This window comes from Macaca thibetana, chromosome 14 (assembly GCF_024542745.1).
Source record: "Macaca thibetana thibetana isolate TM-01 chromosome 14, ASM2454274v1, whole genome shotgun sequence".
In the NCBI taxonomy this organism is placed as follows: domain Eukaryota; kingdom Metazoa; phylum Chordata; class Mammalia; order Primates; family Cercopithecidae; genus Macaca; species Macaca thibetana.
Genome location: NC_065591.1, coordinates 81130958 through 81146182, shown reverse-complemented (window position 1 = coordinate 81146182; position 15225 = coordinate 81130958). Strand labels below are relative to the sequence as shown.

General features: G+C 35.6%; 1 protein-coding gene across 8 annotated transcripts in view; it reads left to right on the top strand.

Annotated features, from left to right (window-relative positions):
- NOX4 (NADPH oxidase 4) overlaps positions 1-15225 on the top strand; it is a 191954-nt gene that overhangs the window by 91044 nt on the left and 85685 nt on the right. For all 8 annotated transcript variants that reach the window (XM_050755530.1, XM_050755535.1, XM_050755531.1 and 5 more), the window contains 3 exons: positions 2849-3065; positions 5008-5172; positions 5308-5370. In XM_050755530.1, coding sequence (XP_050611487.1) covers positions 2849-3065; positions 5008-5172; positions 5308-5370 — 445 coding nt within the window. The remainder of the gene's footprint in view (positions 1-2848; positions 3066-5007; positions 5173-5307; positions 5371-15225) is intronic.

Genomic DNA, 15225 nt, shown 5'->3' with positions numbered 1-15225 from the left:
TCTCAAAATTAAAAAGAATTTTAGAATAATATGTGCCACTTTATGTGCCAAGAACAGCACCACTGTTTGATTGGGCTGACCTGAAGAACTTTACTGTATAGTAACAACATTCACTACTCTAAGGACCTAGAACATGGTAGAGTTATGTCCACTGGAATGTTATTATGACAGAAGAAGGGATTAACGACATTAATTTGCCTGGTGTTAGGACCCTAAATTATAAGCAGCCCCATTCCAACACACACACACACACACACACACACACACACACACACACAATCTGACTTTTGTTTATTTTGAACCCCTTTACAATGTCTACTTCTTTAACCATCTGATTTGCTTTGCATGACATAGGGACATGGAGTGAGCTAGGTAGGTTTCTGAATCCTATGCTTTGACTATACTTAGTTAATCTGTTACCTAAATGAAAGCGTTAGGTTTCTCATCTGTGTAATAGAAATAAAAGTACTTACCTTGTGTGATTATTTTGTTTTGAAGTTTAAATGAGAAGCAGATGTTCTAAAGATTACCGATGTGATACTTTCTTAGCAAGTATTAATCTTCCCCCTTCCTTACCTTTCTCAGATTTATGTTGTGAGGATTCAGTGAACTAATGTCATATATCATGAGAGGTGAAGAGCATAGAATTTGAATCAGATCTGAATTCAAATCTTGACCTGCTACTTATCAGCTGTGTGACCCTGGGGTATTATTTCATCTTTTAAAATACTTTAATTTTTAAATTTTAAAATGGGAATAATAACCCTAGTTCATGCAGTTTTTGTGAGGATAATGTAAAATGTATATAAATTTCTCTGGGCTAGACCTGGTGTTTTAAACTGTATTAAAACACTACTCCAGTTACTATCTGTAGTTTCACTTATGTTCAGCTTCTTCGAAGATATCTTCCAAACTAGATAATGAGTTCCTGGAGTGTTAGGAACCAGACTTGACTTTGTTGACTTCTGAAGAACCATTGGCGTAGTGCTAAGTGCATTATGCTCATGTCTGCTCAACTTTTGGCCAGTAGAATAAATGCTTGGGGTTTTTTACCTACTTAACTGTCAGTCACTATCCTTCAGATGGTCCATAGGAACAAAAGGTTTGGCTAAATTATTAATGTAAAGACAGCTGAATCAAATTCATAGGCTGTCTAAGTATAATATCCCAGCAATTGTATTGTGTGATTAGAAACTTGTAAATGATTAGTGACAAAAATTCATCTCATATTTGTATAATATTTATCAATTTATCTCATACATAGGCAATATCTACTGTATTGCTTTTTTAAAAAAGTATGTGTGTGTGTGTGGTCGGTCTACTATTGTGTCATGTAATGCATGCCCCTGACATGTACTGAATGCTCCCTAATGACTTCATGATGACTAGTTTTAAGGAAGAAAATAAAATTTAAAAAAGGAATTGAGCATAAGCAAAGAGGGAAGAAAGGAAAGTAATCAAGACGAGGAGATAGTGAATACCACCAGAGACTGACTTGGTCATTGCTTTCCTAACCTTCATATATGGATCTGTTAGTATAATTATGCAGTTTTTGTTTAAAAATACTATTTTTGTAAAAGCATCATAGCTATGACATACTTAAAAATATACTTTTTTTCCCTTTTCTTTCTTTCTTTTTTTTTTTTGAGGCAGAGTTTCGCTCTTGTTGCCCAAACTGGAATGCAATGGCACAATCTCAGGCTCACTGCAACCTCCGCCTCCTGGGTTCAAGCAATTCTCCTGCCTCAGTCTCCCAAGTAGCTGGGAATACAGACATGCACCACCACACTCGGCTAATTGTGTATGTTTTTTCGTAGAAACAGGGTTTCTCCATGTTGGTCAGGCTGGTCTCGAACTCCTGACCTCCGGTGATTAAGCTACCAAAATTAAGTATTTGGGAGCCTGAAGGATAATTTAAAAATCATGCGCTGTAAGCCAACCAAGAACAGATAATCTTGGAAATAAATTTTTCCTCAGTATTCTTTAAAATAATAAAATACACTGCAAAAATTTCAAGCATTTCCAAATCTTACTTTGTCATGCAATATTTGCTTATGCAGCAGTGATCTTGTTGATGCTCTGTACAATCTGTCATTTTATGGATTATCCCTATGAGGTAGATGCTAACCACTTCTTGATAAGAGAGGCAGAACACAGAAAGTTGAGTGGTTTGTCTTGGTTTCTAACAAAATAATAAACAATCAGAATAAGATTTTTATGGTGTGGGTTCTCCTGCATGATTTATCATTTTGAACTTTTTATGTGGTTCTGTCTATGGAGAAATTGAAAAGTGAGCAGATTTAGGGACTGATTGCCGTATATACATTATTTTCAGACCATAAGAGAGACAAACTTCCAGTTCCAGTTATTTCTGTTTAACATTTCTCTGCAAATAAGCAAGTCTTGTTTTATCCAGGCTTGGCCAAGTTAAATATGATCCCTGTATTTTTCCCTTATGTTTGGAGATCTAGCAAAATATTCATCATTATACCGTTTATTGAAGTGAAAGCTTGTATGCGATTGTATGAATGCCTAATAGTCTTGAAGTAAAGGCTGTCAAATTCAGTAATGCTTGGAGAGACTGCATGTATTCTTCTCTACCATATATTTATAGCATTTGTTTGCAGGGCTAACATTTTTGTTTTGGTCCTGTAGAAAAGAATTTCTTAAAATGTTTTAAGATTTTTCAATTTCTCCTTAACATAATACATAAGCAACACTTTTTAGATAAAAGCTGTGTAAAGTTCGGGAAAAAAAAAAAAAAAGAAAAACGTTATTTTCTTTTACCGTGTCCCCTGATCTCAAATCTTTTTATTTCTCTGTTTGTTTGTTTTAAATTTAATTTTAGAGGGCTGCTGAAGTATCAAATTAATTTAGATACCCACCCTCCCGGCTGCATCAATCTTAACCGAACCAGCTCTCAGAATATTTCCTTACCAGAATATTTCTCAGAACATTTTCATGAACCTTTCCCTGAAGAATTTTCAAAACCAGAAGAGTTTACCCAGAACCCATTTGTGAAGATTTGTATGGAAGAGCCCAGATTCCAAGCTAATTTTCCACAGGTCAGATTAATTTTGTGTTTGATCTCCACAAAGTTTGTTTCCATTTGACTGATCAACATCACATATAAACGTGTTTCTCAAGCTATATATTCATGCCTAATAGGATATTTCAGGATGTTTCAATAGTAAGTTAGTACCTATTATTCCATTACAGGTACCTGACAGTTCAATGCAAAAGATCTATGATATTAGAGGATATATAACATTTCTACTTAACTGACCATATGACCTTTGCATACAACAGCATTGGTGCTTGCAGTCAAGAGATGACAAATATTTTTCCCATCAGTTGAGAGAAGCTGATTGAATAATAAAAATAGTAGTAAAAAAAATCTACTACTACTACCACGAATTATTATTTTATTGTATTATAATATTGTGTATAATATTGTAAATAGTAAATAGCAAAATCAATTTATTGAATGCTTAATATTATCTGCTAGGCATTGTGCTAAAATGTCCTGTATGCCTAATACAGAACATTTATTAGACATACAGAATGTTTCTTACAATATTCACAATGACTATTTGAAGTAATTAATATCATCCTCGATTTTCTGATGAAGAAATTGTGTTTACCTTGATCAAAGTCTCCAAACTAGTAAGTGGCAGAGCAAGCACGTAAACCCAGGTCTTTGACTAATATGCCTGCTCCTGGTAAATGTCCATAAGTATTCAGCAATTAGTTCAATAAGGGCCCTTATCTTCCTCTGTGCCTGTGGGAACTGCCCCCATGCAAATTACACCATTTATTCTTCATAAAAAGTAGAAGTAGGAAACAGTGATGTTAAATGTCTCTATTAGGAAGAGAAGAAAGAGAAGTCAAAAGGTAGAATGAATTTGTAGATGACTTTGGAATAGTGTATTAGTCTTGTGTTTGTTATTATTAATAATAATCCTCTAGATCTCTATTAGCCTCTATAATTTTCAGAACTTTTCTGAGTTTCACATAATATTCACAAATATTAGACAGGGCAGGTATGGTGACTCCCGTTTTGCTCACATAGGACCTGATACTCAAAGGGTAAGTGATTGTCTCAAAGGTACGAGGCTACTACATTGCAGACCTTGTCTTGCAATGCTACTCATAACACAGTGTGGAGCTAAATGTTATTATATGCAGAAGAGGCATGATCTGTCTGCATGAAAGAAGGAAGATTTGAAACAACTAAAGTGAGACTTGAAAAAGTGACCATTAAGACAAGTTTTAGTTGGAGGCCTCAAAGGGATGTGAGAGATAAAGTGTGTAATTTTAGGAGAACAGTAAGCCCCACAGGCTTCTGCACTTCCCAAAGTTTGCACGTATCCTGGGAACAGGGTTAACCATGCAGCACATATTCAAAATTGTCATGGTTTCCAAATTATAAATATTATTTTATGTTCTTATTATATAGAAGTAAGTGGTAAACAACATGCCTAGAATAGTGCATTTTTAAACACATATGCTATACATGTTTAACATATGTATACATATTATATGTATGTATCTTATGCATGTATTTTATGTACATTAAAAAGCTAGGGTTTTCTTATTTAATAAACTTCAGACAGTTACTTTATTTCTAAAATTATCCCCAGGTTCATCTGAGATTGTTAACTCCCCTTTATTCTTTTATTAAATATATTGTTTCTATGCCTACAGATATGTAATATATCTGTATATAGGTATAGGAAAGAATATACACTTATTTGTTCATGGTAGTTACATCCAGAGCATGACATTGAGGGTAGGGTCTTGATATCACTTTCTGTTTTGTTTTATACTTTTGTTTGTTTGAATGATAGTGAGCATCTATTATTTTTTATTCATTTATTATGTTTTCTTATTTAAAATACAAATTAAAATACTACTACCGTAATGTATGCAATAAGCAATTGGGCTGGGTGTAGATTTCTACATTATGAGTATTTCTTGAAGTATATTTTCAAAAATTTATCTTAGACTTGGCTTTGGATTTCTGGACCTTTGTGCCTGTACTGTGCCGAAAGACTTTACAGGTATATCCGGAGCAATAAGCCAGTCACCATCATTTCAGTCATAAGTCATCCCTCAGATGTCATGGAAATCCGAATGGTCAAAGAAAATTTTAAAGCAAGACCTGGTCAGGTGAGTCAGTGGTCAGTAACTTTTTAAATAGCCTTTATCCTTATGTAATTTTTGGAATTTAGCAAACATAGCATCATTGAGATAGTTGAAATTCTTAATTGGTCATTTAAAACTTATCTCTTTGTTGCTTTTTAGTATATTATTCTACATTGTCCCAGTGTATCTGCATTAGAAAATCATCCATTTACCCTCACAATGGTAAGAAATGTATCTCTTGCTTTTTCACATTTGTAGGGTGCTATGCATCTTTTTCTTTTTTTGTGGGTCCTATCTCATTCTAAAAGGTATTCAAGGCTATCATAGTATTCTTGATGTTTAAGTAAGCCATCTTTTTACAAGGAAAATAGTTATCTGCTCAAGAACTTGGTAACTATTCTTTATTATTTTTTGGCACCTTACATTTCAGGAAGTAATGAATTAAAGCATATTAAAGCTTGTTGATTCAAAATGTAGGCCAAGCACAGTGACTCGTGCCTGTAATCTCAGCACTTTGGGAGGTCAAGGCAGGAAGACCACTTGAGCCCAGGATTTCAAGATCAGCCTGAGCAACATAAGGAGACCTCATGTCTACAGTAAATAAAAAAAAAAAAAAAAAAAAGCCAGGTGTGGTGGTACACACCTGTAGTCCCAGCTACTAGGAAGGCTGAGGCAGGAGGATTGCTTGATCTCCCGTGTTTGAGGTTTCACTGAGCCTTGATCACACCACTGCTCTCCAGCCTGGGCAAGACAGTGAGACCTTGTCTCAAAAAAGAAATATATATATCTGTCTATATATATCTATATTTGTCTATATATAGATATATATAATTTCTTGAATATTTACTTTTCTCCTTTTATAGAGTATTTTAATGTATATGGAAATCTAATATTTGCACAGTTTTCTTTAGAGATGCAATTTAGGGGAAATACAGATACTCTGGGTTGAGGTGGAAGCATTAAACGAAACAGTCAGTGTTTAGAAAAGGTAAATCTAGTGTAATGGGAGAGAGAATGGGAAGTAAAATTAGAAAAATCAAATAGAGTAAATAATGGCATGTGGGTGGGGAGCATCTAGCTAAATAATGGAGACCATCAAAGGTGATTAGCTAATCAGCATATCATTTAATATTATTATAAAAATAACATGAACTCATTATAAATATTTAGACAATTCACAGATATAAAATAAAATAGACTTAAAAAAATTGTTTCCCACTTCCCAATGCTTTTCTCTACAGTTTGACATATATCTTTCCAGATATTTTCCCATATGCTTCTGCATACATGAGTTTATAACATTTGTTTGCTGGATCATATTGTTTTGTAACTGGCTCCTAGCACTTGACTACATATGACGGACATCTTCCCATATTACTGTACATGTCTCATTCATGTTAATGACTGTATAATATTCCACAGTAGGAAAATACTGTAATTTATTTAATATTCTCATTGGTGATGGATATTTGGACTTTATTCAATTTCTAAGAAATATAATTGAGAACAGAGACCACATGTTTAAATGTATACCTAAGAAAGATAGCAAAACTATTATATATATGTTGTAAAACATGTTCCCATCTGTCTGCATCTATACATCCCATATATATGAAATTGGTAACATGAAAATAGAAGGGAATAATTGAAAAGGGAGAAAATATACAAGTAAGTTTGTCTTTACTTAAATAATTTAAGAAATTTGGCCTAATCCTGGGTTCATAAGAAATTTACTTCAGATTGCCCTGGCCAGAACTTCCAACACTACGTTGAATAGGAGTGGTGAGAGAGGGCATGACTGTCTTGTGCCAGTTTTCAAAGGGAATGCTTCCAGTTTTTGCCCATTCAGTATGATATTGGCTGTGGTTTTGTCATAAATAGCTTTTATTATTTTGAGATAGGTTCCATCAATACCTAGTTTATTGAGAGTTTTTAGCATGAAGGGCTGTTGAATTTTGTCAAAGACCTTTTCTGTGTCTATTGAGATAATCAAGTGGTTTTTGTCTTTGGTTCTGTTTCTGTGATGGATTATGTTTACTGATTTGCATATGTAGAACCAACCGTGCATCCCAGGGATTAAGCCGACTTGATTTTGGTGGATAAGCTTTTTGATGTGCTGCTGGATTCAGTTTGCCAGTAATTTATTGAGGATTTTCGCATCAATGTTCATCAGCGATATTGGTCTAAAATTCTCCTTTTTTGTTGTGTCTCTGCCAGGCTTTGGTATCAGGATAATGCTGGCCTCATAAAATGAGTTAGGGGGGATTCCCTCTTTTTCTATTGATTGGAATAGTTTCAGAAGGAATGGTACCAGCTCCTCTTTGTACCTCTGGTAGAATTTGGCTATGAATCCATCTAGTCCTGCACTTTTTTTGGTTGGTAAGCTATTAATTATTGCCTCAATTTCAGAGCCTGTTATTGGTCTATTCAGAGATTCAACTTCTTCCTGGTTTAGTCTTGGGAGGGTGTATGTGTCCAGGAATTTATCCATGTCTTCTAGATTTTCTAGTTTATTTGCATAGCGGTGTTTATAGTATTCTCTGATGGTAATTTGTATTTCTGTGGGATCAGTGGTGATACCCCCTTTATCATTTTTTATTGCATCTATTTGATTCTTCTTCTTTTGTTCTTTATTAGTCTTGCTAGTCATCTATCAATTTTGTTGATCTTTAAAAAAAAAAAACAGCTCCTGCATTCATTGATTTTTTGAAGGGTTTTTTGTGTCTCCGTCTCCTTCAGTCCTGCTCTGATCTTAGTTATTTCTTGCCTTCTGCTAGTTTTTGAATTTGTTTGCTTTTGCGTCTCTAGTTCTTCTAATTGTGATGTTAGAATGTCAATTTTAGATCTTTCCTGCTTTCTCTTGTGGGCATTTAGTGCTATAAATTTCCCTCTACACACTACTTTAAATGTGTCCCAGAGATTCTGATATGTTGTGTCTTTGTTCTCATTGGTTTCAAATAACATCTTTATTTCTGCCTTCATTTCATTATTTACCCAGAAGTCATCCAGGAGCAGGTTATTCAGTTTCCATGTAGTTGAGCAGTTTTGAGTGAGTTTTTTAATCCTGAATTCTAGTTTGATTGCGCTGTGGTCTGAGAGACAATTTGTTGTGATTTCTGTTCTTACACATTTGCTGAGGAGTGCTTTACTTCCAACTATGTGGTCAACTTTTGAATAAGTGTGATGTGGTGTGAGAAGAATGTATATTCTGTTGATTTGGGGTGGAGAGTTCTGTAGATACCTATTAGGTCCAGTTGGTGCAGAGCTGAGTTCAATTCCAGAATATACTTGTTAACCTTCTATCTCATTGATCTCTCTAATATTGACAGTGGGGTGTTAAAGTCTCCCACTATTATCGTATGGGAGTCTGTCTATGTAGGTCTTTAAGGACTTGCTTTATGAATCTGGGTGCTCTTGTATTGGGTGCATATATATTTAGAATACTTAGCTCTTCTTGTTGCATTGATCTCTTTATCATTATGTAATGACCTTCTTTGTCACTCTAGATCTTTGTTGGTTTAAAGTCTGTTTTATCAGAGACTAGGATTGCAACTGCTTGCTTTTTTTTTTTTTTTTTCTTTCCATTTGCTTGGTAGATCTTCCTCCATCCCTTTATTTTGAGCTCATGTGCATCTCTGCACGTGAGATGGGTCTCCTGAATACAGCACACTGATCGGTCTTGACTCTTTATCCAGTTTGCCAGTCTGTGTCTTTTAATTGGGGTATTTAAAGGTATTCAATTAGGAAAAGAGAAAGTCAAATTGTCCCTTTTTGCAGATGACATGATTGTATATTGAGAAAAGCCCATCATCTCAGCTCAAAATCGCCTTAAGCTGATAAGCAACTCCAGAAAAGTCTCAGGATACAGAATCCATGGGCAAAAATCACAACCATTCCTATACACCAATTACAGACAAACAGCAAGCCGAATCATGAGTGAACTCCCATTCACAGTTGGTACAAAGAAAATAAAATACCTAGGAATCCAACTTACAACAGATGTGAAGGACCTCTTCAAAGAGAACTACAAAACCACTGCTCAACGAAATAAGAGAGGGCACGAACAAATGGAAGAAGATTCCATGCTCATTGATAGGAAGAATCAATATCATGAAAATGGCCATACTTCCCAAGGTAATTTATAGATTCAATGCCATCCCCATCAAGCTAACTATGACTTTCTTCACAGAATTGAAAAAAAACTACTTAAGTTCATATGGAGCCATAAAAGAGCCTGTATTGCCAAGACAATCCTAAGCAAAAAGAACAAAGCTGGAGGCATCACGCTACCTGACTTCAAACTATACTACCAGGCTACAGTAACCAAAACAGCATGGTACTGGTACCAAAACAGAGATATAGACCTATGGAACAGAACAGAGGCCTCATAAATAACACCACACATCTACAACCATCTGATCTTTGACAAACTTGGCAAAAACAAGAAATGGGGAATGGATTCCCTATTTAATAAATGGTGCTGGGAAAACTGGCTAGTCATTTGTAGAAAGCTGAAACTGGATCCCTTCCTTACACCTTATATAAAAATTAATTCAGGATGTATTACAGTCTTAAATGTTAGACCTAAAACCATAAAAACCCTAGGAGAAAACCTAGGCAATGCCATTCAGGCCATAGGCATGAGCAAGGACTTCATGACTAAAACACCAAAAGTAATGGCAACAACAGCCAAAATTGACAAATGGGATCTAATTAAAGTAAAGAGCTTTGCATGGCAAAAGAAACCACCATCAGAGTGAACAGGCAACCTACAGAATGGAAGAAAATTTTTACAATCTACCCATCTGACAAAAGGCTAATAACCAGAATCTACAAAGAACTTGAACAAATTTACAGGAAAAAAATCAAACAACCCCAAGTGGGCAAAGCATATGAACAGACACTTCTCAAAAGACGACATTTATGCAGCCAACAGACACATGAAAAAATGCTCATCATCACTGGTCATCAGAGAAATGCAAATCAAAACCACAATGAGATAGCATCTCACACTTGTTAGAATGATATAATTAAAAAGTCAGGAAACAGCTGATGCTGGAGAGGACATGGAGAAATAGGAACACTTTTACACTGTTGGTGGAAGTGTAAACTACTTCAACCATTGTGGGAGACAGTATGGCGATTCCTCAAGGATCTAGAACTAGAAATACCATTTGATCCAGCAATCCCATTACTGGGTATATACCCAAAGGATTACAAATCATGCTACTCTAAAGACACATGAACACATATGTTTATTGCGGCACAATTCGCAATAGCAAAGACTTGGAACCAATCCAAATGTCCATCAATGATAGACTGAATTAAGAAAATGTGGCACATATACACCATGGAATACTATGTAGCCATAAAAAAGGATGAGTTCCTGTCCTTTTTAGGGACATGGATGCAGCTGGAAACCATCATTCTGAGCAAACTATCACAAGACAGAAAAGCAAACACCACATGTTCTCACTTATAGGTGGGAATTGAACAATGAGAACACTTGGACACAAGGTGGGGAACATCATACACCAGGGCCTGTCGTGGGGTGGGAGGATGGGGGAGGGATAGCATTAGGAGAAAACCTAATGTAAATGACAAGTTAATCAGTTCAGCAAACCAACATGGCACATGTATACATATGTAACAAACCTGCACGTTGTGCACGTGTACCCTAGAACTTAAAGTATAATAATAAAAAAATTTTACTTTAGAAATTAACCTTCCCTTGTGTTGGCAACTTTATTTTGAAAGTCATTTCTTCACCATAACATTAAATAGAAAATATGGAATAAGAAAAGAAATTAGTTGCTGAATGCAAGTACAGAGCAGCGAGAGTTATTTTGTTGTTTTTTAAACTATTTTTCAACATAAAAAAAGTAGAAAGAATAGTATAATGAACCCTTATGTATTCATAAAAAATATAGAGGTTAGTTTACATTTTGGTATATACTCTATCACTGAAAACCTTTTTGCTATCTGAAAACAGTATATCAAAGAATTTTTCACCTATGTTCACACTGAAGAGAGGCTTCTAGATCTAATTTCTTTCAGCAGGCCCAGGCCCGTTTCACAAGGCAAAAGGAAAATACAAAAGAAGTAGTGTGTAGAGCTGGAAGAGCTTTAAGTAAGTCCCTTCTGTGGCCTGGCCTGCTTCTTAAGAGGTGTTTATGTTAACAGATGTGACAGCCCTGTGGCCAGCTTGAGGCAAAGATGGGAAGAAAGGAAAAGGAGAGAAGGGAATGTAGGTACAAACAAGAGAAAACGAACTGGTGGTAGGAGACGGTTAAGAAAGGGAAACTGAATTATATGTGAAATAAAATAGTCATAACTATTCACACAAAGGGCAAGAACTTTAGAATTCAGTTCCAGCTCCCTAACTTGTTACTTCTGTGTCTGTGAGTGTATCTCTCAACCTTGCTAAGGCTCAGTTTCATCATCTGCAAAACAGTGCTAGTGATTCTTACCTGGAGGGGCATCTTTGATATTGTCAATATTGGTTTATAAAATAATGTGTATAAAACCCTTGGCACATCATTAGTGGTCAATACTTGGTAATACAGATATTATTATTACATTCATAATCTTAAAAGACCTGGTTTTAACTTGGTTATTGCTTTTATTTCTGAAATTACACTTTTTTTTTTTTGAGAAGCAAGTACAAGACATGAGCATGTGGCTTTTCAACTTGAAAATGAGAAACTGGGAATATGAAAGTAGTCTCAGTTATCTGAAAATCTGTCATGTGGGTGAAGGGTTTGATGTTTTCTTTTCCTTTGGGATCCCAATAGGCAGAAAGTTTTAGGAGAATACATTTTTATTTAACATAATAAAGAGATTTATAACAATGAGACCAGTCTAGAAATTATGAAGAGCTATCTCACAAAAGTGTTTGCAAGAATTTTTGTGCTAGATCAGGATTTTTCAATCATGGCAGTATTGACATTTTGGATCAGATAATTCTTTGATGGGATTTTGTCCTGTGTATTATAGGATGTTTTGCAGCATCTTTAGTCTTAACCCACTAGAAACCAATAGTCCCCACTGTGACTACCAAAAGTGTCTCCAAATGTAGCCAGATGCCTTTTGAGGGGCAAAATTACCTACAGTTGTCAACCACCACATTAGATTAATAGTTGTCCAAAATAGCTTCCAGTTCTAAAGGGCTTCAGGATGTTGTTTTAGCAGCCACTGTGAGAAAGAATTTAAGCACAATAGAGAATTTGAGGGATGGGAGTGCTTAGCTTCTGTTTTGACCAATTGTATCAGTGAGAACAGCTCATTTTCAAATGGTCTCTGTTATGAGGATTCTGCTAAAGTACTCATATAAACATCATTATCTAAAAACATATTTTGCTTACTCAACTAGAATCCTTTTTAGAATTCCATGAAAATTATTTTGGTTACCACGAGCTCCTGAATCTTTCATGTGATGTAGACCTTTGAAAGAGAATTTGATTACTTTTAAAATTCAGAATTCTTTTTTTTTCACATTCACTGTCATCAGTGCCCAAATAACAGTTGGATATGAATCAAAAGGAAAAATGGGATAGCAGTATAAAGATCTAACAAGTTCATCAATAATTAAAATGACATGAGGATACCCTCATGTACTTGATATTTTTGTCATATAAATGAAAGGTTTGTTTTCTTCTCCTGTGGAATCTCAAAGTTTGTTTTCTTCCCCAGTACATTGTTCTTGGAGAACAAATATTAATTTAGTGACCACTTTGGCAAATAATAATGTTTGGGTTGATGGAAAAGACAAGAGAGCTTTTCCTCACCTCAAGGAAGCTCCATTAGTTATATGTGACTCTGGAGCCTCCCTGTGGGTTGCCTCCTACAGGAAAAGGACATCTCACCCTGGGCCTTGACTCTTGAGGTGGCCCAGGGAGCCCTCAGTACGAAGGCTCTCAGTCCACTGCAGGCTTGTTTCAGAAGATTCGGTTCAGAAGTGCAAGAGATGAAGATAAAGAAGTTGGATGTCTACAGTCTATATCCATCATAGTTTTTCTTTTCTTACTTTTTCATTTAAGAAAAAAGTTGCCTTATTTCTTCTGGTTCTGTAAGAATCTTTTACCAAAATGACAGAGAGGAGAAAAAGGGATAATTGTAGTAAAGCAGGTTATTGGAGACCACTTCTTCCATTCTTTCAAAAAAAGATTGTTCTCTGAAAATTATCACAGATAGAGGGGAGGGGGCATGTGAGGAAGGGAAGGGGAAGGGAAAGGAAGGGGAAGGGAAATGGAAGGGGAAGAGAAGGAAAGGGATTATTCAGTGGGAAATGCTGCTTAATATATAGTTTAATATGCATAGTGCCTACTAATGTATTAGTGGTTTTGAGGAGTTCTTTAATATATAATCTCATTAATTTTTTTTCTTCCTTTTTTTTTTTTTTTTTTTTTTTTTTTGAGACAAGGTCTGCCTCTGTCACCCAAGCTGGAGAGCAGTGGTGTGATCATGGTTCACTGCAGCTTGGACCCCCGGGCTTAGCTTCCTGAGTAGTTGGGACTACAGGCACATGTCACCATGTCTGGCTAAATTTAAAAAAAAAAAAAAATTATAGAGATAGGGCCTCTCTATGTTGCCCAGGCTAATCTCAAACTCCTAGCCTCAAGCCGTCCTCCTGCCTCAGCCTCCCAAAGTGCTGGCATTATAGGCATGAGCCACCCCATGCCACCAATCCCATTAAATTTTGTTCACTCGTTAAGTGAATGCTTTCTCATCTTCCCACTTTTTGGTCTCACCCTGGGAACCAACCTCATTTTATTCCACATATTCACACCTTAAACTCCACCCATTCTCTTTGAGTTCTCTGGGAACTCTTACTCGTCCTTCACATCTCATCTTCATATCACTTCTGCTGAACAGGCTTCACTGACCCTCCCTATTAGATTAAGTTTCCTGACCTTTCCTTTTGTGAGCAACCCATGTGCACTCTTCAACACCAATCATTAAATTATTTGTTTAATTATTATCTGTTTAGACCATAGACCATAAGCTCATGAGCCCTTTGAAAGCCCTTTGAAAGATGAATTCATAACACAATATCTGGCACATAGTCAATGCATATCTGTTGAAAGAGTAAAAACCAACTAATACAGAGTTCAGGACCTAGCTTGAAAGATGCTTTGTGGATAGATCCTCCTTCCCCCATCTCTTTATAGCACACTCTTCCTTACAGGGTGCAATTACAGAAAAGGAAATTTGAAGGGATAAAGAAGAAAGGAGAAATACGTATTTCCAAAGTGGCTCTCATTTGGAGTAGACTGAGTCAGAATAGAGTATTTAATTAAAGTCTAATCTTTGAGGTCATGGTGCTTATTTCTCTCTAACAAAAGCAGAGGGGAAAATGTATCTATGGCAAAGGTCTCTAGAAAGAACCACCAGAGACAAATAGACACAATTTGTGTATTATATCTGGTCTATGACAAAATCATTTTTCACCTCACCTCCCTTATTCTCAGCGCAAACAATAATGGAAAATTACTTACTCCTAATTCTGTGCATATCTGACAAATGCTGTCAATATTTCTTAGATTCACCTAGCACCTTGTAGATTGAAATAGACCTTGACTTTACAAGGTTAGGTTTTACATTCACATTCATTCATATTTTAAACATCAGTTTTTGTATGTTTTACTTATGCCTTATTAAATCTCAATTCTAAATACTGTTTTCTTAAAACCACTCTATCTCATAGATATTTTAAATTGTTACAATAATTGACTTTAAATAAAATTTTAAGGCAAAGAAATTATTTTTATCAGACCATCTGTTTATCATGTACGCTTAGGAAATGGTTTATAGCTTTCCCAGATTTGGGAGGTTACAAGCTCGCTCATTTGTTCTATCCCCCAAGGGAGTTTTTGTTTTCATAAGTGGAAAATAGGCAAACCTTGCTGCTGCCTAGACATGAATTTGAGTAAGGCAAATATTTCTAAGCTAAATTTTACATTATGCTATTATGGTAATTTACAGTCTTTTCCTGCCATTTCCTTCTTTGTCCAATTACTTCTATTTGGCACTTAGAAATGTAAAATGCATGCTTTCAAACATTTTCACTGCACAGTT